We start from the raw sequence: 24,653 nt of genomic DNA, 5'->3' as shown, positions 1-24,653 counted from the left end.
GGTAAAGCAAAAAGGAAACCTCCAGACTGACACTAAAGATAGTAAAAGACACGATAGGGCCACTTTGAAGCAGAGAGCAAGATGTTTAATGGGATCTTTGGTTTTATGATACAGAGTGAGATTTGCAAATGTATCAAAATTAATTCAACGATAATACATTATAGTTTAAAATGCTAAATATAACCTCCCTGATACAGTATTATTACTGCAACAATCTGTACTAATACTGTTCGTAAAAGTATCCCTACCATGAACATCGTCATTTATCTCTTTATCAACTTTTCTCCTTCTACATTACACCATTATGTTTTGTATGTGTTATATTTGAGTTTAAAAACGTTCAAATATGTTGATTGATGTGGTTTTGTCACATTCATCATTTTCACCTCATCGTCTTCTCTTAAATAAGTGAATTAGCGTGAAAGCCACATATTGTAACAATGAGCTCAGCCCTGCCTAAAACAATAGAAAACTCTTTGGATTTCCGATTCCGTCATGTCCTGTTTTGGCACCATTTGGTTGAAGGTCAACAATAGCATTGGTATTAGGGAGGAGTCCCTTTTTGATCTCATGGTTAGACCGTTTCCTGACATCTTCCCCTACTGATAAAGCAGCCAGCTAGGAACGTGTGGTAGCCCACGCTGAAGGACACATTTATGATTCTGGGCACGCTCATGCCCTCACTTCACACCCAGCTATTAAAACATAAACTTTAAAAGTAATTGCACTTAGGGATATTTCAGCCAAATCTGAGGAGTGGAGGAAAAAAAAAAAAATTTAAAAAAGACAGCCATTTTGATTTCACCTGTGTAATAATGACCAAGACAGGGTGACCGAGCACAGCAATAATAACCAAACATTATGCTAAGAGCGTCCGCTGAAACTCTGTTTCCCCAGGGATATGAAAAGCTGGTCTGGCAATGAATGGCTGTTATAGCTAATTAATCAGCTCCAGGCATTGTAAACTACCAAACGCTGTTGATTTTGAAAAAAATCCGGTCCTGTTGCACTGTTAATTTCCTTCCTGCAGATAGTGTTCCAGGACAGGATTCATACCCAGCTATTATAGACCGCCTATGAATCATAGAATAGGGAGGAACATGTATATATGAACCTCACTCCCATTTAACGGTGCATATAAAGCAGTGGAATTCATCCTTCCTCCCTCTAATGACTTATATTCTAAAAGTTTGATTTCTCTGCATTTAGAATGAGGCATGCAATGTGAAAAAGTGCAAAAAATCCATAGCTTTCTAGACGGCTTTCCTACCGGATTCCTCAAACTCTTTATAGAGCATCGCCCATGTCTCTGTGATCCTCTCCAGGCTCTCCTCCATGGCTTGGATGTCCATATAGGGGCAGTTGCACTCTGGGAACTTGGGGTTACAATGGCACCAGCAGTCGTTGTCCTTGCAGACAAATTCCCCCTCTCCATTACAGGCGATGTAGCTCAGAGCAGCCTGCACAAAGCTTTCTCGCAAGTAGTCTGGAAGGATCACCTGCAAGCCTGTAGAACCAAGACAGTGAAAGTGGAATCACTGTAGTCATGTATTAGGGCTGAGCTCATAATTTACTTAATACAATCCCATATGTGCATATACTTATTAGTTTGACTTTTAAAAACATATCATGCAAATCACAAAAAATGTGTTAAAAATCAGACAAACCTTGCAGCTGGACTTTATTTTCGGGGCTCTGAACCAGCACAGAGCTAACAGAGTCAAGGTTGTCATAGTTACTACATCCAAGAGGACCTGTGCGGGTCTCTGTCACCTGGGCAACAACAAATAAAAAGATGATTCATGTAATCTTGTTAGAGGATGCCAATTATGTTACACAAGGCACATTTTAGACACCGTCAAACTGTTTAAAAAGTGCTTTCTACACAACGGGTTGAACTTGTGTATGTGACTGAAAGGGAAAACTGGGGTAAGCTCATTCAGTTTCCTTTTTCGTCTGGTCACTGATTGAAGACATTTCGATTGACCTTTGCCACAGAAGCAGCTCCAGCAAAGCGTTCCTCTTTCACTTCATCTGCAAGAAGAGATCTTATTTCAACGCTCTCCTTTTTTCTTGCTGTGACACGTAGCGGCGAGCAGCTAACCGATTCTCATTTTTCTCTCTTTGCGGTTCTGGGACACCATATTTCGTTCAGCGATTTGTCCCGGTCAGGCTTGTCAGAGGACAGTTGGTGTAAAGTGACAGATGGATGAGGCGAGACAATGAGGGTCAGTCGATCAGTAACACAATCAGAGGGCGGAAGGGCTTGGGCTCTCATATGAGGCCGGTGTGCTCCAGGTAAGGGAAAACTCAGTATGGGGGCTTTTTAATACGAAGCCTAATCCAGAGGAAAGGGGTTTGTGAGAGGAAGAATAAATATCCTCTGTGAATGAGAAAAGGAAAATGAAGATAATTTGAGTGCAATTCCTTCACAATGATATTCGTATCACATTATAAATCCCTTGTTTCCCTCATAAGGGATTTTAATGCCGATATGAATGTGAGGAAATGAGAGACCTGGGTTTCAGACCACATAAATAGTGAATCTTTTTAAGGAATTATTTGATATGCCATATGATATACCATACGGCAAAACATTGACTGATGAGCAGAGCATTCAATTTCCGCTTTTGCATAGCAGCTGATATTCACTGTAGATACATTCTGGTATATTAAAAATACTTAATAGGACATTATTGGCCACCTGTATATTGGCACATGGCCGTGTAAAGGAATGAAGCAAAAGCTGGAGCTTTGTGGAAGATTTCTGCCTTTTCTTTGGTATATTTTTTGGTATATTTTCATTATTGTTTCATTATGTGGGCTCCAGGTACTGCAGTGTTAAAAGTATGTCACTGACTCGTTCAAACAGCAGAGTGGGAGCAAGAGAAGCAGAAGAAGACGAACGTTTTGATCACTGCCACATACAGCGGATGAGAAATTCTAAAGACGGGAATATTCTGAATTACCACAAACCTTTCGCACATACTGGAAAACAACAACAACAACTTTCAGAGGGAGTTGAGATGGGCTCCAACTTTAAAGAGTGCATTAAATGGTTTGGTGCCACTAGCGGGCGGTCGACACGATGACAGCTCATGTTATATTACAAGGGTATTTATTTTAAGCCGTACTATAATGTTGTTCTAACCCTAACCTAACCGCCACCTTGTTATTAAATTTACTGCGACTGTTTCACAATGTCAACCACGTGCGAAGCTTCAGCGTCAAGATACAATGCAAAGGGATTCTGCCCTAGTGGCAAAATATGAGGAGGGGGGATGAGATCACATTGAGTTATCTGAGTGGGCATGAAACTCTTCAAGTGAATCATTAGCACAAAACTTAATACAAATCTTGAAGAACTTGTGTAGATACAAACAAACACAAAAGTTGGCCAAAACTCCCAGAGTGCATTTTGGTAAGAAACATCCAATCACAGTTGCTTGAAACTCATGTTTTAAGTGGCATGTTATGTGGGCCGCTGGCAATAATCTGCATATTAAAATACATTTTCGAACAAAAGAATTGTCAACTATAGTTTTGATTCCAACCAACAGTGAAGACATAACTACAGCTCTTACCTGTTGTATTATCTGGGAGACTACAATGTGCCTATCTAAGAAAATATTGATACCATTAAAATAACATTTTGAAATAGCGATTAGAAAAAAACACAAAATAACACTTTGAAAACTTGAAGCCACTTTAACTCCTAAATTGATATGTGCACATCCAGCAGTTGTATAGCAACAATAGCTATTTGTGTCCACTCGATGAATGGAAGTCCAATATCTAATCTCCTTTTAGCTCTGATTTGATCTCTACCAGTTCCTGAGACAATGTTCCAGAACATCTGATCAGTCTGTTCAATTTGAGTTAAGAGTGTGTGTGGTGATATAGGCAGAGCCTCTATTTTAATTCAGTCAATAAAGAGATATTAATAATATATGTAAGCTATATATGGACTGAGCACATACAGTATATCTTTAAACAAGAGCCTAAGTCAGAGCGGGGAAAATGTCACTAAGTTAACAAGTTTTATCCAGTGTTGGCCATTAACTCATCTTTTATCAGACTTACATTTCTGTAGTGATTCAGTGGTGAAATTATACTGTGGCCTACATTACATTTTACATACTTGTTCAGCTTTCATCTGATGGGGACAAAATACAGAGCCCAGCAACTGAAGATGAAACATATAGTTGAAGATTCATATAAATATGTATGGATTAAAGACAGATCCAGTAATAAGGTTTGATTTGCACTTAAAAAGGTGTTACGGTTACATACAGCAGATTTTAAATTTGAGACATTTAATATATAAACATAATTCAGTGGTTTTATTTGATCTTCTTCAACACGTGTACTAGGTTTAAACACGTCCACTGCAGCGCTGTTAAAAACATGTTCAGAGTATATGCAGAATATTTAAAAAACTCACTTTCAAACCCCATTCTGCAGCTCCTCCAGGATCCAACTCACTCAGAAATATTAACATATCATCTCCAATATTATAGGAATTATGTTCCATCAGTGACAGCCAACATCAACTGTCACAGCTATAATATATATATGAAAAATTCCACTCGCAAAATAAGACAGGCGGTTTTATTTTGAGCTGAGGGTGACTTGATGCTGCGGAATATTTCAATGTGATGGCAAAACACAAAAGAAGCGACTGACAACCCCAAAAAGCAGTAACTTCCAATTACAAAACTGATATCCAACCAGGATTTATATTTTAATATATAGTAAACCTCCACTACGTACACTTCAACCGCTGACTGGGCAGCGGTTGAAGCGCCGGGGTAGATATACTGCATGTTGATAAGATGAAGAGAAGCAGGTGAGCCTGATGAGCTTGATGAACAGATAGGGGACAGGTGAGTGTGATGAGCAGAGCCGGGAGCGAGGAAAAGGAAGGCCACGCCCACACCAGAAAAAACAAAGTTGGCGATAATCACAACCCACATTGTCATTTGTTTCAACATTTAACGCAGCTTTGCGTCTTGAATTTATTTAGTTTATGAGTATGTCAGTATGTGGAGGTGTTTTGTTTTCCCTCACTGACGTGTATTGCTCTGCCAGTAAAACTAAAGTTTGGTTTTTATTGTGATCTACTCTGCGATAGCCCAGACGATAATTGATCGAGTCAGTCGGATCGAGACACCAACATGTATTTCTCTACCATAATGAGAACACAATACAACCCATACAAGCTGTGTGCAGACACAGGCAAACATGGCCGGGGTCAGGTGGGGATATCGCAATCGAGTCTATGAAATTCTCAAATCGTAGCAAAAGTGATCCCTGACGCTCTCGAACAACTGGGGTCATTACTCATTGTACAAACAAGCCGCCCTGAACACAGTTTGCTCTGGGCCGAGACTTCTGTGAGAGAGCCCAAATTTCCGCAGCCAATCCCCAGTGCACCGCAAGAGTAACGAGCTTTTCCTCCAAAATGAGCTTCAATTTCCCCTTTGCATGGAGACAGCAGGGGGGGGGGGGGGGGGGGGTCTTTGCCTCGCCAGCCCTCTCTCATTCATTCCTCAACTTGTTTGATTTTGAATTCATGCAGAGGAGTGCTTAGTTGTATCTGTTCCGGTGCCGTGCGGGTCAACGCCCTGTGGAAATGATGCACAAGTGTGGAGGAATATATCGCTCCTTTGACTCACTCTCTACCAGTGATGGAGGTGAATCATACCTCTTTCTACTTCCTACCTGTCAGTCACGCCAGATCACTACCTTTGGAGCATGAAAGCACACACTCTCTTATTCTCTTCCTCTCTGTAGCTACAGAAAAAAAAAAAAACTGAAATGAAACAGACAAAAGTATCTGCCTCTGCACCTGATGCACCCACCTTAGCAGCAAAATAAATACCTAACCCTCCCTGAACACAATGTAGTGAGAGGACAGAGCTTTGATATAAGTACAGGGAGTCTGATTCATGCTCTGCTACAGCAGAGGAAGCTACACTTCACAAGGCGACCACCGCTGTGTTCCCGAGGAATGAAAGAGAGGCAGAAAGGAGAGTCATCCTACGCTCTGTGGCCCTATTAACCCCGTGCTGCCTGAAGGTGACAACTGGAGGCAGAAACCTGTCACGAGCTGTTTCTCACAAGATTCATTTATCTTCCCCTCACCATATGCACTCATCAACCAGCTTCCTCTAGACTCGATGTGTTCGGGGTAGCTGGAGATCATATCTTATCACAAGGGTGATAAAAAAACACCATCTCCCCATTTTATTGGCAATTTATTGTATCAAGACATGGGAATCGTTCACATATTGCCTTGAGAGATGATGCTTTCTACTTTACAAATGACACCTGAAAGCAACAAACACATTTCATATTAAAATTGAAGTACAAATTTGAATCTGTGACCTTTTTCCAATGAACAGTGTGTGCATAGAGATCAATCGGTCAGAGTGTCCACGTCTTTTTAAACGTACCTATGCAATGTATCCTTATGCAACAGTTTGTACGATAGATTACGAAAAGTTACTCCTGATAGCAGACAACACGTGTGACGTTAAGCTTACTTTTACAATTAACATCTGTCATCACAGAAAACAACAAGTTAGGTTCAGGCAACCAAACTACTTTGTTCGGTTGAGGAAAAGACTGTGAACTACTGAATTAGTTTTAGGATACGATCGTCGTCTGGGTTCGAATAATGAAGGAAGGGCCACTTCTGAAGTACGCAATTACGTGACGAATAAATCAAGGTCCACTCCTCCTCTACCACGGAGAACGAACAGCAGTCTCCTGGATAAAAGATCACTTTTTATTTGACCGACCCACTGCCTCTTAGTGTGGGCTTTTGCGGTCTGTATCATGATTACGTGGATAACAGACGATTTGATGTTTCGAGATATCTACGAATTACAGCACATTACTCTCCGTAGGTACAAACACTGGATGAGAACAGCCTGACCTATGTATTTTAAGACTCTTTATTTATTTAGTACAGTATTCTTTGATGATATGTATATTTCTGAGTCTTCTTTCATTCATTTGCGGTCTTTCTTGTTATTTGATTAGTATATTTTGAGCTCTTACAATTAATATCTGCAGCAATTTTGTTATCAGAGTCAAAAACAAAAAGGCTCTATCCTTCGGTATTGTCATTTTGTGCATATAATTCCCAATGGAATGCGGTGGAAAAACCCTACTCTGCTATTTATGAATGTTTCTGATATAATTGTGGTATGGGGAAAAAATATCACATCATATAACTGGTGATTGTGATTTGCTTTCCTCCAAAGATGAGTTTCATTCGAAGCTTCTCTGGGCATATTCCCATGTTAGCAACTCCAGTTGGCAGTGAGAGGTAAATCTCAAACCCTTAAACCCAGAAATCATGTACCGTGTTTTTTATGCAGGCTCATGTTGACAATCATAGCCGGTCTGCGGCTTCAGAACAATGGATGAAAAAGAGACAGGAACACAAGGTCTTCTGTTTGCGATACATGGCTTCTTAGAATAGAGCGCTCGTTCTCTGCTTTATTACGTACCAATGTTGCCTAAATTTAGCTTTTTAAAGTCTATTTGAAGGTTACTTTAACAGTGTGTTGGCATGGTAATAACAACATTACATCATTTGCAAAATTAGTATGTAAACACAGGGAAACAGTTTAGAAATATTGTTTCGTACATACTGTATACGTATACATAATAACGAGAGAAAATGCGGTTGGAAGAAAGTCATCAGAAAGTTTCCAAAGAAGTAGGTAAGACAGTAATCTTCCAAGACTACCCGCCTTCTAGCTTTTTACCATCTCAGCTTATTGTCATATGTAATGATATTGACTTGGGTTTGGGCTGACGGAAGATTAAAAAACGATTGCATCTTTGATAATTAATGCATTAGTCTGTGGATGTGCCCGAAGAACTCAACAATAGAGATACGAAGGTGTTACCTTGATGGCAGTGGAGGCGATCTGGATGTGGTGCAGCTTGCGCAAAGTGCTCTCCCTGTCGATGAAGTAGGAGGCAGCCAGCTGGTGCAGAGCTTCCAGAGTCACAGTGGAGGAGTTACTCGAGTAATCGCTCACCTCTGCCTTCTTACTCAGTTTCCTCTTGTCCACAAATATCGTTAAGGCCTCTTCTCCTGCAAAGAAACATAACATTCAACGAAGAAAATGTAATTTTATCTTTTTTTACTTTCAGGGATAGAGTTGAACTTCTCTGTTAGAAAATCAAAGAGTAAATAGCATAAGTGTTTAAGTGTTCTTTGTCTTGAATTTGGTTCTAAGCGCTCGTGGTTAAGGTTTTTATGTGCACCTGCCGCAAATCACTTGTCAATCAAAAAGTGTGCCAAGTATATTGGGCTTTTTCACTTGGACTTTCTGGTAATGAGATTTGAGTGTCTGCATTTGGCAACTCTTTTCATTACAGCTCATGATGACATTTTTGTTTGGAGTTCATGCCAATTACTTTTACAGTCATTTTAAAACCTGCCACATACTGTGCTCCAGGAGACACACACACACACACACACACTATATTCCATGTGGTTAAGAGAAAAGGAGCAACAAGGGGCCTCTGAAGTACAAAGACACTTGACCACGATTAGTATATGCCACCCTGTATAGCAACGGATCATAGCAATCAGCTCTCTCTAAGCCTAGGGGCCATGGTGCAGGGCACTCTTTCCTTGAAAGTCCCTTAAGACACTGCACATCATATTCCTATCATAATGCAGTGTTAATGTCCCAGGGCCCTTCTTCTGCCCACTGCTTTTCTTGCTCAGCTGCTGAAGGGCACCGTGTTGATATCACAATCTATTTATTAATTTCATTAGGTCCATATGTTTCTGAACACAGAGGCAATCCATTCAGAACCACAGAGGCATATCTCTGGCAACAATCCAAGGCAAACTCCTCATTCTCCTCTCTTCATAACACTAAGTGCTGGCTGGGAGCCAGAGTTATGGGCTGCATCAGCTCAGGCAGCTGGTAAGCGCTGCATTGAATGCAGCCACTCACAACAGTGACCTTTTCTAAGCGAGGAATCAGGTCTAAAATAATTGACAAGTGTTGCTCTGTAAAAGCAAATTGGTTTCGCAAGACTTGCTTGGACTTCTCTGGCATCTTGAATTCTTTTCTTTTTCTTCACTCAGAGGACCATTAATGCTTGTCATCAAACTGCAGAAAACCACAAGTGGGGTGACTGTGACTGGCAGTGGCGTGTTTATAGTACACAGGCTTTTTACATGTATTCGTACAGTACATCTCTGAAGAGCCATTTCTGTGCAGTGGCATACTATTTTGCTGTGATGTGTTATTCAGTTACTTACTGTGACTGAGTTATTGTGAAATGTCCATCTGTTTACCATATGCATCGCCTGAGGGAGCAAACTCTAAAAGCTTTTATCAACACAAATACCTTACTAAAGCCTACATCATCTGAGAGAGAAGTAATACGTTTGTTCTATACCATAATGGAGAAAAGTTATTCCTAAAAACACATTTCCCCGTACTGCGTAACTGCAATAGTCGCTCTAATTCGCTCAATACTGGAACACAACAACAACGCTTCTCCTTCATTTCTGTGTCTTCTACATGAGCTATCAGCTGACTTGGCATACTTCCTGGAAGGTGATGACAGGCTGATAAAATCTGCCATTAATGGTAACCATTTCATCCAGCAAAATTGAAGGCTGCTCACTAACAATGAGAATGATCCGAGTCTGGTGGAAATCAGGGACCCATTGTTTCAAGGATTGCTATGATTTTTAGAATGCGTCTCATTTGTTATTGGAAATTGCATTCAAGTGGAGCTAGAAGGCAAATGCTTGAAATAAAAAAAAAAAAAAAAACACTCAAACAACTGTTTTCTGTTTACCTCCCAGTGTAGCTGACAACAGAAAGTGAGTCCCGTACTTCCGGATCAGATTGTCAGTTATCATCTGGGTGGTGGGCCTGCGGCCCAACATTCGGATGTTCCTGATGAAATCAGGAGTCAGAGGTAACGAAGACTCTAAGAAATCTCTCCTTTCCACTGCCAAGTTGTTCACCTTCCATCTCCCAAACTCCCTGGAAAAAAAGCAAAACAACAGTAGTGGAGTTCGGTTAAGAGCGAAGGAATATTTGCTGCTTTCTCTTACTTTCATCATAAAATGTATATCTTTGGGTTTGGACTGTTGGTTGAACTAAACAAGCTATTTAAAATCATAGTTGGACATTGTACAAACTAAAGCATAATAGTAAAAAAAACAATCAAGAGAATAATTCATAATGAAAACAGTCATTATGGCATCCGTAGTGCCACGGTAAAGAAGGTGAGCCTGCAGAGGACAAATGTGCCTTCTCTGCTTCTTACATAGCGACATCATATAGGGACATCATTTGCCTAAAGCTGAGTACGTAAGCAGAATAAATTGCCAGAGGAGAAAGAGAAAGAGATAGAGAGAGAGCGAGAGGAGCGAATTTAATTCATTATGTCGCTCAGTGCTTTTGCAATGTAAGGAATCCCTCGACCATGCCGACACAGGCTGAACTAAAGTGAATTGATGGAGGAAGAAAGAGAGAATGAGAAAAAGAGAGAAATCTAGTGAGAGAACAGGGAAAAAATGAAAACATCCAGATTAAAACCTGGTATCATTTGAAGCTATGATTGTCACCTGGGACGGATATGTGCTCCTACACAGCTGACAGATGTTTTCCTTAATAGCCCATCATGGCAAAGATATACATCGAAATGAATGAAGCACAAGGTGGTACAAGAGATAGCCCCATTCGCTCAAATAAAACATGTCTTCTGTACTGAGAGAGAGACAAAGTGGGAGCAAAACTGTCATAAAAATGAAGACGGTGTGAACTAAAGACTGTGAGCCTTTGTTGTCTTTTCAAGTTCTTCTCTTTCCCTCTGACAACTATGTCCGACCTCAACCATAAATTTAGCTCATGATACTTATACATCTGGACATATCCATGTTTGACAGCCTTACGATGATGATGCAACACATTCTCACTCGTCAAATATCGACGGCCTATCGGTGGCTCTATGCTTCAAACTATGACTCTCATAGTCACCCCTCTAGCTTCACTTACGGCGTGTCAGCTTCTACTCTACATGCAAACAGAGTATTTTCAAAATTGAGTTAGTTTTTGCTGATTTCTACGTTTTACTTATTTATTATAGCTTTACTGTCTGTCTATTATACGTGTTTTGTTTATATTTGACTGATTCTCTTGTTCGTGCACTGTCCAGTTTGCTGCAAATGTCCTAGCTGTGGGACTAATAATCCTACAAATGTCCTAGCTGTGGGACTAATAATCCTACAAATGTCCTAGCTGTGGGACTAATAAGGGATAATCTTTTCTTATCTTACCTTATAAATCAACATTAACTTGGTTTCATAAGGGACAAGGACAGCTGGGTCCTTTGTCAGTTTGACCCATCCAACCACCCTACGTGGGCTTTCTCGCTCGTTATACTACGTAAGTTGTTGTGACGGTTAATAATAGGAGTTAGTTGAAAGCCTGCTGCATCTCATAAAGACTCTAAAGGGTGCCTTGGTGCCTCAGACGCAGAGGGCCACTGACGAATAGTCGATATTTGACGAGTTGTGTGTAAAAGCGGGTTGGATAAAACGAGGCAAGTCCTGGAAGCAGGGGGGGGGAGCGAATTTTAATAAAGCTTTGTAGCCTGGTAAGGCAGGACTTTCTTCCTGACTATCTCCCTCTTACAGCTTTTAAGCTACTGTGACTTTCCCCTTCCATGTGCAAACCTAAGGTATACATTGTAAAAAAAAATAGATATAGAAAAGGCAGCATGGTAAGCTGAACTGGTGCAAAAACTCAATGAACCTAAGGGTACGGATGTTCCCTCAATAAAGACCAACCTGGCACCCTGCACGCATTCTCTCTAGTATTTCTTGTCGAACATTTGCCCAAGGGCGAGCTCTTTGAACTGATGCTGCATGTGGCAGTGCCTTGATTCATATACAAAGTTATTGTACTTCCAAAAATTCCGTGCAAAGTGTCCTTTTGGGTACTGCTTGACTTGCTTGTTTGACATTTTGCAAAACAGTAAACATTTTAGGCTTAGAATGGTGTTTTGAGAACAGAGGTCTGCATAGTATCCTTCATCCGAATAGCTCTGCAAAGTCAAATCTGAGAAAAAGTAAGCCTAATCACCGTTTTGTTTCATCACAGATTTAATTTCCGCCGATATTTAATGTGTGTTTAACTGTATACATTTCAAAGATGGCCATAGGTATTGATTATGCAGTTGTTTTGTTGTATGCAATAACTGCCTGTGAACATTCCAAATTTGGTGACATTATTTTCAGAGATATATTTAATAAGGAAACGCTGTGCCTTTTAGGAGGAGCACACATTTTCACTATTTTCCGTTTCGAGGTGGATCTAACCATTACCCAAAAATGTATGTTTGCAGAAAACTATTTTTATACAGGTTATGAAAAACATGGTTGTACTTTGTTCTACCCAGGGTAGGGGTATCCCAACTTTTGTGACCCAAGAGATGTTTTGTTACAAAAAGTTTTTTTCTGTCTTTCTAGAAAGTAATATGTACATCAAAAAAATCTTTTTTGAGCAAAGGAAGTGATCGCTCATCCACATCCTAATCAAAAGAACAGCAGGGTTGATCCACTGAAATGTAAAGGCAATTCATTTGTGTGTGGGGTGTGATTAACGTTAATTTATGAATCAGTTGGAAAATGAACAAAACATATAAGAAAACCACCAACAGAGAAATAAACTGTTTCAGCATCTGGAACAAGAACTAATTAAATATGTACTTGCAAAATCAAAGACACTGTTTGAAGAACATAACCATCTTTGATGTTTCAAAAAAGTACAACTCAAGATATTAGGCCATAGACTAGATTAATGCAGCACTGTATTCATCACAAATATGCGTAGCAATGGATGTATCAACAGGCAGTTATGAAGTCACAAACAGATATCACAGCTGTAATTATAAGAGATGAGGCTTCAGGAGTGCGGTGCCAACTTTTACTATCCGACTGGCACTGCTCCAAAATTACTCGCATAATCATGCTTGCATGAGAAGGAAAAAAAAGTTCCTCAAAGAGCCGTCTGCCTATTTAGAGAGCACTTTGTTTTGAGGTCCTGATGCTTTTTCAAAAAAAAAAAACGTACCTACTCCAACCACAAAGGAACCACGCAGACATGAACATGATTAATTGTCTTGACCGAGGGATTGTTTTTGTCAGATTACATTGCGAGAGACGAAAATAAACAGTCCGTGAATTTATGTAGCAGCATTATCAGTCAAATGTTGCACTTCTCTCTCTTCAAAATAAAAGCTTGACTGCTTGTAATCAGAACGGGTTGAACAACCTTGGCTGCCGATGATGGATGTAGGGAGTGTGGCCTTTTGAAAGGGTATACATCACATTAAACCAGGAGTAATGAGGAAAGCGCAAACACCCAGATGTTTGAATGATACAAAGTGTAAATCCCTGAGAATTCAAACTGCTGCCCACACAGGTCTTTTTTGCAAAAGACATCAATTTTAATGTCTGTTATATAATCACCAAACAAGACACTGATTCACACAATATTAAGCAGAGAGTGGGAAGTAAACGTAATGATGTTAAATGGATATGTGGTAACCGCTGACCTTTTTGCTGACACTGCAGTGTTCAGACAAAGCCTTTGACGAATCTCTTGCTCAGATATATCTAGTGTAGCTATTCATCTTCACCTTATTTCATGCCATACAAATAAATGACCTCTTGAGTTGTGCTTTGCAGCTTGGAAGCACTAGTTCAAAGCCGCAGCACGTTCTGTGGAAAAGCGGGAGCGCAGGACAGAGATGGGGGGGGGGGGGGGGGGACAGGTATAGAAAGAGTATTCGCAAATCCCCGCTGTCGTTCGTTTCACCAGTTATCGTTGACTGCGATAAGCTAGCCTCGTCTTATCTTAAACCCCCGATGGGCCGAATGTTTCGTCCTGCAGGGAGAGGAGGAAATTAAATGGGTTTCACCACAGAGTCAACTTTAGGGGCTGCAATCCCCCTTACAAGCTGCTAAGTCATTACTATTATCAATTCTGTTGCTCCTTTTCGCAAAGGTGCATCAGTTTTGGACGCTATCAAAGCCAAGCTCTTTGAGTTGTTGAACTTTCTCCAAATTGAAAGGGGCAGGTTCATCTTGTCTGCATCTACAATGGTGGACAGTAACGAAGTTGATTGACTTAAGTACTGTAAGTAAGTAATGTACAAGTTACAAAATTGAACTTGAACTTTTCAGTTTTTTTTTTTTTTTTAAACTTCCACTACACCAGAGGGAAATATTCTACTTTTTGCATCACCGTATTATTTTCACAGCAAGTTACAAACATATTATAAGCTTATAAGAGGCTACAATAACAAATGGTAGCGGGGCATGCATTCACTCCCGGGGAAAACGTTTGGCTGTAAAAGCCCAAATACGGTGGCCTCTGACATATTCTAAAGCAGCTATTCCATCATGTACACGTATCTTAATGAGTGCATATTTTAATGAGTTTGCCTACCCGTTTGTAAACTTATAGATACTTATTGTAAAGGAGAATTATTAAGCTTCTTGTGTGTTTTAGCCCACACAGTCTGTAAATATTTAAAACCACACTTATTGCTGACTGATCAAAACTTTTGTAATTAAGTCACCTTCACTGTAGGGTTGACATGGCCATTCATTATTCATTAATTATCTAAGCCTATAAAAGTCTGTGTGGCGTATATAGAAAGTCCATAGCTTTCAGTGGCTTTTCAATGCTTACAGCACGGTCCTCAAGATGCTGTCACCAGTGTTTTCCAAAGAAGCCTGAGTTTGATGAGGATGTCACACACACACACACACACACACACACATAAAGAGCATGTGGAGATTAGAATGATATAGACGGAAAGGCACGTTTCCCTAACCGAGTGTCGGCTAAATAAAAGACAAAACAAAAACAACAATGTGCCAATTTAGGCTACCCTATTATTATTATTATTATTATTATAAAAAGGCAAGTTGTGCACGTTGGCCCACCGTGAAATTGCCCGGTCTGCCAGATGGCCGGTGCACCCCTGGTTGCCAACCTACAGTATTTGGATCATGACCCCTTTAAAAAAAAGCAGCGGAATCATTTGTCCAGTGTCAGATGCCATTGAGTTCATAGCACACAGAATGATTTCCCCTTCTCAGACGGTTTGATTTAAATAATATTAAAGGCTCTATGTATACGGGATTCAGAGCATTAATATGGCAGAAAACAAACAAGCAAACACACTGCATCTGTGTGCGTTGCAAATATGAGCTTCTCTGGACGGCTAACGAATGGCCGACGCTCTGCCTAGTGCCCACCCTCCGGTTTCCCATCAGGTTAACAGTGTTCGCTCTGTCAGCTCTGTTGCTGTTGTTTGGACTGTTCATGCTGATAGCACCGTTAGCTGGTAGCCACTGGCACAGCCGTCACCATGTTGAGAGCTGCATGGAGGCAATGCCACATGTAGTAGAAACATGTAGCTAAACCTGAAACGGCTACAAGGGGAAGCTTATGCATTGATGCATTAGTAACCATCTAGTAATGTTATATGTTACAGAGGCCATTTTTCTCAACACGTACGATTTTGAATGCAGAACTTGTGCTTGAATATATTTTAGATTGTTGTATTGGTACTACTTTCTTTCACCACCGTGCTTCTGTTATTTGTCATATACACATTTATTCGCTGGCATGCAGCCTAATCTTCAAGCAGTTTAATAATTTTTAATGATCATAGTGAATTTTCCACAGTTAAAAGATGTTTATAATTAAATCTTATCCCATAAAAAATAATCACATGCATTAACCAATGCAATATGTTCAGAACGGGGCCAAAAACACGTCAACAGACACTGCCTTCACCCTGCTGAACATGGCTGCTCTCCCTTGGCAATGTTTCCTGTGGACAGGTGGCTGAGGCGGAAGGCCCACATTGTGTTTGCACTGGAAGCAGTGGGTACGCTCCGCAGTGAGTCGCCAAAACACACACACAGACACAAAAACACAAACCCTCTTTCATTTCCCACAGATGACTTATTTATTTATTTTTTCAAATCCAATCAGCAAGAGAGGCGGGGAATTAAGCAGGGGAGCTAACATGGTGTGAATTCATTACTCCATCAATGCCGAGGTAGCTCAAACACTGTAACTCGAAGCACCAATTCTGGTGATCCATCTTCTCCTGTCATTAAGTCATTTATTAGGATTAAGCAGAGATATGGACAATACACATAAGGAAGACTGGAACAGAAAAGGACATTGTGCAAAAAAAGAGGGCAGAGGTGATAAAAAGTGACAAAGTGATGTGCCTCTCAACCAAAAATGGACAGTCAAAAATGATCTTTTACAACAAAAACAAGCTTAGGATGAATCTGTCCACCTTACTTCTGTTTGATCCGAGCAATGGCCACTAACACTTTTTGATTTAAGTTCCTCCGATTCTGAGAAATACAACATGCAGTGTATAGCATAGAAACCAGTTGTAGTAACCAGGTGCTACATTTTGGTCTTCATACCTTTTGTTGGCTCCATTACTGTAGTTTATAATATAATGTGGGCCAGAAAAGCTTTGTATTTTAATTTATTTATTTACTTTTTTTTTCATCTAAATCTGCAGTCACACGGCCATTCATACCAGTTTCGTCCAAATCTAAACCTCATCAATGATGTGACAGTCTGTGTGAATATCGTTATGTGTCAGAGTAAGCAAAAATTAGCTAATATAAACAGTCGTTTTTTGATTTTTGGCATTAAGCAAAAATGCTAGTCAGCAAGTAAGCTAAAATCAGCATGCTGTGATCACAAGGCTAAAAGGTTAATGTTTAGCAGGTATGATGTTAACCACCGTTTTAGTTTAGTGTATGAGCATGCTAACATTTGCTAAGTGCATCAGGCTGATGGGAAGGTCATTCGTTTTGCATGTATTTGGTCATAAATCAACATATTGGACGAATTAAAATGATGACGGTGCTCTATAGCAATTTAAGGAAATATCAAAGTGAAATCAATAGTGGAATGAAATTTCATGGCAATCCATCTAATATAATCTATGTCGAAGCATTTCACTCAAAACCACGAATCACAACCGTATGGTGGTGCTAGGAGAAAAGTCAGCAGATCACTAAAGTCAGTATGGATTAACTCTGTGGGTACAATGAACGTCTGTATAAAATGTAATAGCAATATATATTTGTTGAGATATTTCAGTCTGGACCAAATTGATAGACCATCTCGCAGGCTGACACTGCCATCCATCCATACTGCTAATGTGTCTAAAAACCTGAAGTGAGGATAAAAAGGGGAACCATTAATGAGACTTCCCTCACCCCTTGTTTTACACTTTCACTCTCTTTATTGAATAAAACTTTAGAAAGACAGCTTAACTCGAGAGAAATTGTCTTCAGCTGCCTGCCGTATTAACAAATTAAATAACAGTAAAAGCTAAAGTGAAAGCTGAGCAATTAATGGGGCTGATTCAAGGGAAAGTGTCTAATGTGTCTTATGAATCGTGCAAAGCTCAATAGTTTTTATTCTGATGTATTAAATAGCAGATGAGGAAAAGTGTCTTAAGGATGAAAAACTACAATGTATTGCCGTTCATTCACCAGCTTATTAACCACAAGGAGCTACTTGCCAAAACCCTCTGAGAGAGGTGAGGAGACAAGGCAAAGAACATCAGTAATCATGTAGCTGTGGGATGCTGAGAAGCAGCGCTGAGGGAGTTTGCTCTAAAACACTCCCCTCAACCCCCTCCAGAGCACCTGCAGACTCCCCCGTGGTTTAGGAAATCTGCTGTTGTTCATCGTGCTTGAAGTGGCTCTTACATCCAACAGGAAGCAACTTTCCTTTGATCAAGTTAAACTCAGCGGGTGGGCGTGTCCTACATGCTACGATTTGCCGAATAAACTAATTGCAGATACTCCTTGTTTGAATTAATTACGTGTTGATGCACAGTAATGACTATTGACACAGTGACACTATCTGTACTGTAATTTACTCATTCCTAAACCCCCCAGGGATATTTTCTGCAGTCGTTTTAAGTGAGTTTTAAATATAAAGCAATTACTTGACAGCAGCTTCAGGAACTCTCACTCCCTTTACACCTCAAAAGGCCTTTTGGGTGATCGGATTGCAATCAGATAATGCATTAAGAAGAATGCACCCAAAACATCTGGTCAGGGATGTGACCACATTGAAGACAAGTGTAAATGCAGTTGCATTTACAATCAACGTACAACAACTAGGTGGATGGAAATACGTGATCACGCTCAACATTTCAAAACCAGCGAGGAACGAGACCATGTGACATCGCGTTGTTTGAGTTGGACATAGCGGTGAGATCCTAATCAGATTTTAATGGGGACAGGAGACTCATTAATACCAGGCATACATTTTATCAGGTTAAATTATATCTAGATACAATCTGGATATGAGACCCAATTAAATGCAACTTCAATTTGAAGATTTCATGCTGGGAAAATGGTCCATATAAACTTCTAAATCCTTTAATTTAGTGTAGCTAGTTTAAGTCTATCAAATTGCTTACTTTATCCCATCAATGCGTCCACTGTCTGTACAGCACCTTGTAGATTTAAGTTTCTTGAGAAATACTAAAAGATATCAGTGATTTTGTTGAATAATTAACCAAAGTAACATTCATTAATTTATTCTTTAAACGTTCTAAATTAGTAGAAAAGTAGAAACGTATTGTTCTGCTATTATTCAAATGAAACAGCCTGAGCTGTGAGCAGTTCAACCAAATACCGATGTGTCCCTATCAGACCCAGTTTCTACCTGTGGTGAGCAGTGGCAAGTATTGATTTACCTTTTTAAAAGAGAGAGAGAGGTTGGGAATCGCTGCCACATAGATTCACTTCCTACTTTTGTTTGTACACAAGGGTTATAGCTTGATTTAAAAAACGTGAGAACTTCTGTTAAACAGCAGATACGTTTGGGGCCCTTGGGAGAATATTGCAGTGGGCACACTTTCTCCATGAGCCAGTTCCAGGTGTGAGCCCCCAAAACCATCACCATATTTCACCCCACCATGACGGGCATTGCAAGAGAGCTATAATTTGCCGAAACAGAAAGATACACAGGCTTATACCCACAGCTGTATCCCTCCTGTTTTCTTTAGATTTCTTACTGAAATTGAATGGGACTCAATCCAAGTGAATTCAATTTTGAAAGATTTACAAGCTATTTACTTTTTAGGTTAGTTTTTCCTTTTAATATCATCTCTATTAATCAATGCCACATTGTGGTAATCTAGAGAGCCTCAAACACAACCTTGCAGCTGACAGAAGCCTCTCAGGGGATTCTGTGATAATGCAGAGTAATAAGTACTAAGAGCTCACTAATCACTTGGCCACATGATAAGACTATTAATCTTGCCGCACATGCAGCTCAGCTCCAACGAATGGCTGCCTTTTTCCCGGAGAAGGAAATATTAAAAAGCTCCAAAGCTGCAAACGATCACCAGAGCTATAAAGCATCCTTGCACCGATCCATAGATGTCAGGAACCTTGTTCGTCTATTTCCAGAAGCCTGGACAACATCCTCCTAAATGACGACGGATATGATTCATGACACAATCTCCACTAATTCGGTCGCACGCCGATACCTCACACCGTGTTGCTGTCATGACAAATCATCATTTTTTCCCAGTGCTAATCAACATATTTCAGTTGACCACCCGATCAGGTGACCCCCTGAGGGTTTGGAAGACAGCCGAATGTGATGCACAGCCAGCAGATAGCAACGTGCCCACATTAAATACATCATGATGATTCTGTCTCGACATGGTGCTAGATATCTTGTGAACATCGACTGTGAGAAACCTTTTCTGCATGACAAGCAGGCCGAATAATATCTGCCTGAATAACTATGAATTGGGTTTTCATGAAGCATATTGTCCACTGTGTGAACTAATATCACAAAATGCAGTTGTATTATATTCTTCCTTATATCATTTTGATGTTGCAATGGAAAAGTTAGGTAGGAAAAGCAAATGTAATACTGATAAAGACCCTCTGCAGCTGCAGCTGTGAACACTACTGTCACACTACAATAGGGTTGAGATAACCTCATCACATGCGTTGTTAGGATAAAACACACTTGGAATGACCTTGTCCTCAACTTTAATCTGATCCTTCACCAACATATTCCAGCTGATTTACATTTGCCAGTTAATTCAACCAAGACAGATGGAGGTTCACTCCCTTCCTTGCCTCTATCAATTTACCTTACTTCAACTGATTTAACTGCAGTGCATTTCATTGCAAGCACTATAGTTTCCCGTAGAGTGCCTTAATAAAGCCGGGTCAGGTCAGGACATGTGGGCTTGAGGTTGCTGAAGTTCACCGGTTCACATTAATTATGAAAGACACCTCTCTTCATCTATATTTTTCTCTTACTTCAGATATCAAAATATGCAACATCTGACTGTCAATATGTGTTTGCTACTTACATGAAATAGTCAGCGTTAACATGCAGTTCTCTCCTCCAACAGTTAAGAATGACGCTCTTAGGTTGACAGTGTTAAACCCCCAACATACGGGCATATACACAATGATAACTATACTGGAGGTCCTCAGCATTTGGACAGCTGTGGTTGTGAACTGCGTCATAGCTACGCAAACTGCATTGAAAGGAATAGTTTGACCTTTTAGGAAAAATGTCTGTATGCTAAAGTTGTGTTATTCATATGAAAAATGTGTAAATGATTGTGGTTGTACTCAGGGTTGTGTATCTGAATATTTATATGAGATATTAAACAAACAAGAAAGAGCCTCTTAATTAAAGAGCTTTAGAAGCAGATAGCCATTAGCTTTCAACCGAGCTAGGTCATGCTAGTATCCCAATTTCAAAGCTAAATGGCTCGAGGCTGTAGCTTCATATTTACTGTATCACAACAGTGGCAGGGAAGCTAATTAGCCTAGTGTATTTAAAAACAATGTTGAACTATTCCTTTAACGGACATGGCTGATACGTTTGATCATGTGATCAGTTTGCGATGTCAGCGTGCTAGCAAAAAGTAGTATCTGGTCAGCTAATATTTCTGTCTTCTTCTAACGTAGCATGCTAACTCACAAAACTAGAGTGACTGATCCAATTTTAGCACTGACTGCTGGCATCTTCATATGACCACTAAAGTTTTTGCTAATGCTTTAAATCAACAATGATCTGTTTGCTCATGGTAAATAAGCCAGATCGTACAGCTCTGTTGTACTGTTGAGTTGAGTGCTGTTGAGTACAGGCTGTGGCTCGTGACTTTGTGAGTTATACTAATCTAAATATGCAAACACATCATATAATCATGTTATGTATGTGGCCTTTATTTACACACAGCTGATCCTTTTAAAGGACAACCATTGGGGACCGTTTGATTCGGCTGCTGGGAGACTTGCCATGCGCATTATAAGAGTAGTGACAGCAGAAGTGAACAGTGTAAAGTACCTCTTCCTCCTGCTGCCCTGACTCACCTGTATATCTTGTATCTGGTGGAGAAGCCTTGCCGGTTCTTCTCCAGAAAGTCAATGTACTCTGGGGAGTGGTGGAAAGGCCCTTTATCAGACAGGAGCCAGTCCAGGGGGCCCCCAGGCTTGTCATTGGGGAGGCTGGCAGTTGCTACTGCTGCTGCTGTTACCGCAGAATGTAAACACACCCAGCAGTGAAGGCTGAGGCTGACGACGCCCCATAGAGCCATCAGAGATGGAGGGAGCGAGGAAGGGATGAGGGTGGTGATGGTGGGAGGGGGTGCGTTCAGCAGCCAAAGCCACTCGTTGTTAGCTGGCTCCTCCACTGGGATGACCGGGGGACATGCATCACCTCAACGCCCCCCGAACACCTACAGAAAACACACAGATAAGGATAGAAATAAACACCCATGTCCAACATAAAAGCCTTACAATATTTCAAACTTGAACAGCTCCTTTTAGCAGCTAAATGCTTGAATTGAACTTTGGTCATGTAATAAAACCCCTTTCAAACTGATTATTGTCAACAATGTTGATAAAAAAATGTATTATTTGAGTAATTGTTCTAGGAAAAATGGCAAGCATTTACAAGCAGAAGCTTCTTAAATGTTAGGATTTGAGTTTGTTGTATTTGAAAACTGTACTTGTTTTTGATCATCTTTGGAACCAAACACTGAACTTGAAGCTGACGAGTTAACCTTGACTCAACTTTTAAAATACGTCATCTTCTTTTTTTAGTTGTAACTGTATTTTCATGTTACCATCCCATGAAAGCTCTGGTCTACTAATTGAAAGCAAATTGGGGTTTAGTGTCTTGATCAAAGACACTTCCTAATGCGGACAGGAAAAGCCAAGGCTCAAGCCACAAAGCCCCAGACTCCTGGACGGCCTCACAGTCACACATGCGGCGAATGATGCAATATGTGTACTCCACGTGGGCAGTGGCAAGTGGTGTCAACCACACAGATTTCTTTGTTATTGGTCAACGTTCACAAATATTGAACCCTGCGATTTGAAGATTGTGAATTTTGTGTGGCCGTGCCCTTAAGTTTTCAAATTGGGGAGAATGTCACCAATTGTGAGCACAACCGTGACTCACAATCTGACCACATTAACTGGCAATAACTAATTATTGCAACAGTGAAATCAGACCCCATGTAATGACAAATCATCATCTATCTCTGATAACAATTAACATATTACTGTTGACTAACTGTTTACGTGACTGCATAACCATAAATAAGATATTTATAAAGAACAGTCTCCACTGTGTGCACTGATATCAGAAATGCAGGTGTATTAAATGTACCCTTTACATCATTTTGATGTTACAATAACAAAAAGTTGGGAAGGAAATACAAATGTACTCCTAATAAAACCCTGAACACTACTGTCACACTACAATAGTGCTCAGATAACCTCATCACATATGTTTTTAGGATAAAACGCCGTTGGAATGACCTTGTCCTCAACTTTATAATGTTGCTGCACAAACATATTATAACAGATGTATATTTGCAAGTTAATTCATCCAAGACAGATGCAAGTTCACTCCCTTACTTCCCTGTCTCTATCATTTAAATCAACTTCACCTGATTTAACTGCAGTGCATTTCATTGCAAGCACTATGACTTTCACTAGAGTGTTTTAATTAGGATGGTGTGGGACATGGCCACATTTTAGGTGGATTTGAGGTTGCTGAAATAAATGCCACCTCTCTAAATCTAAACAGTAGAAATATTGTACAAAAGAACATGACGTAAAAACATAGTAACCCCAACAACAATGCAAGCAATCAATGGGTTTGATGCTGGGAGGTTTCATGGCTTTGGACGCTGCAATGTTAATCGATGTAAACTAGAAATAGTTGGTTGACTCTGGTAACAAGTTTTAATATCCGTCCTCCACTGTCAACTTAATCTGATCCAAACAAGAATCAACCTTTTGATAAAACTGTAAAATGAAACACACAAGACTATAATTAAAGAATATCATATATTTTATTGTTGTAAAATAAACAAACTAAATTAAATGAACACCAGTACATTGTGATGGGTATGTTTTCACACATCGTTATAGTCCTGAGTGATTTGCAAAAATGAATGAAATATTGATCAATAATAAAAGTAATCTTTAGTTGCAGCCCTACACTACACTTAAAACTGTTTTTTCCTGGGGTCAGGAAATACTGTAAGTCGTTAAATGCATTGTGATGTGCTACGAATCAACCTTCCTTTGGGGAGAGAACAATTTAGCTCCTTTTTTAGAAGAAAGTATTTCACTTTCATAATGAGTCATTGCTCTCTGTTCCTTTACGAGACAAGACCTTTAACTTGGGTAAAAAGGGAGAAGTTTTACTTGATTGGTAATATAACACATTTCTGTTGCAGCCTCCCTTTGTGGTATTCTGACATAAAACTATTGCCTCGCACAACTGCTTCTAAACTGGCAGTTGTGATTCTAATTGTGAATACAGCGTATAATTGCTGTGCTGCCGTTTTCAAAATTGCCTCATCATACGTCAACAGTCACTTTGTCGTAACACTGCAACTATTAAGAGTTGTGCTCACATGAAAATAAAGGAAGGAATGCGCTCACACTCACGCTCACGCGCACCTTTGTTGCTAAATACAAAGTCTTGTTTGTTGTGTTGAGACTACCTGCTGTTCAGACCGTTGTCCAGGGCTCACATTGGTCTCCATCACCACCTCGAGACCCGTCAATCATCTCCCCCACAGTGACACACTCCTTTGCTGTGTGCCTGTGTGTCTTGGAGTGTAGGGGGGGGTTTGAGTCCCATTACGGTATTCTGATGACAATCTGTCAAGCTAACTCAGCCATATGACCGAGTGCGTGGATGTGCGCACATATGCGTGGGTTTCAAAAATCATTACTCTCAGACAGCACGGGAAGGGCGCACAACAGCTGGAGGTGGATAGGAAGCAGATTTGAAATGTAGTATTAAATAGTATCGTACGTTCTTCCTGCATGCTTACGTATACAATAATCAACCCTTATCTCTTCCTGTGGACTAGATGAGCTTGCGTTTTGGAAATAGATTTCAGTCTGACATCGCTGTCATTGTGCACCAGACTTGGCCTGCATGTCCCCGCTGTATTTGAGAGGGAGAGTGCGTGTACATGTCTGTGTGCTA

The 24,653-nt window shown here is 40.2% G+C and overlaps 1 protein-coding gene across 3 annotated transcripts in view; it reads right to left on the bottom strand.

Annotated features, from left to right (window-relative positions):
- The window catches only part of LOC142947042 (BMP/retinoic acid-inducible neural-specific protein 3-like), a 30,293-nt gene extending 6,532 nt beyond the window's left edge, over nt 1-23,761 (bottom strand). The window contains exons 1-7 of one of the 3 annotated variants that reach the window (XM_076088690.1): nt 23,744-23,761; nt 21,684-21,735; nt 21,506-21,653; nt 9,856-10,046; nt 7,929-8,119; nt 1,668-1,773; nt 1,271-1,507 (exon numbers count right to left, since the gene is read on the bottom strand). In XM_076088690.1, coding sequence (XP_075944805.1) covers nt 1,271-1,507; nt 1,668-1,773; nt 7,929-8,119; nt 9,856-10,046; nt 21,506-21,653; nt 21,684-21,729 — 919 coding nt within the window. In that variant the 5' untranslated portion in view covers nt 21,730-21,735; nt 23,744-23,761. Of the gene's footprint in view, nt 1-1,270; nt 1,508-1,667; nt 1,774-7,928; nt 8,120-9,855; nt 10,047-21,505; nt 21,736-23,743 lie in introns of those variants that run through there. The other 2 variants (XM_076088689.1, XM_076088687.1) reach the window with 2 other exon arrangements.
- Between the last annotated feature and the right edge of the window lie 892 nt (nt 23,762-24,653).

The sequence above is a fragment of the Anarhichas minor genome, unplaced genomic scaffold, assembly GCF_050575085.1.
Source record: "Anarhichas minor isolate MPS153535 unplaced genomic scaffold, ASM5057508v1 ptg000010l, whole genome shotgun sequence".
Lineage (NCBI taxonomy): Eukaryota > Metazoa > Chordata > Actinopteri > Perciformes > Anarhichadidae > Anarhichas > Anarhichas minor.
The sequence above is the reverse complement of the archived record's forward strand: the minus strand, read 5'-3'. Positions and strand labels throughout refer to the sequence as shown.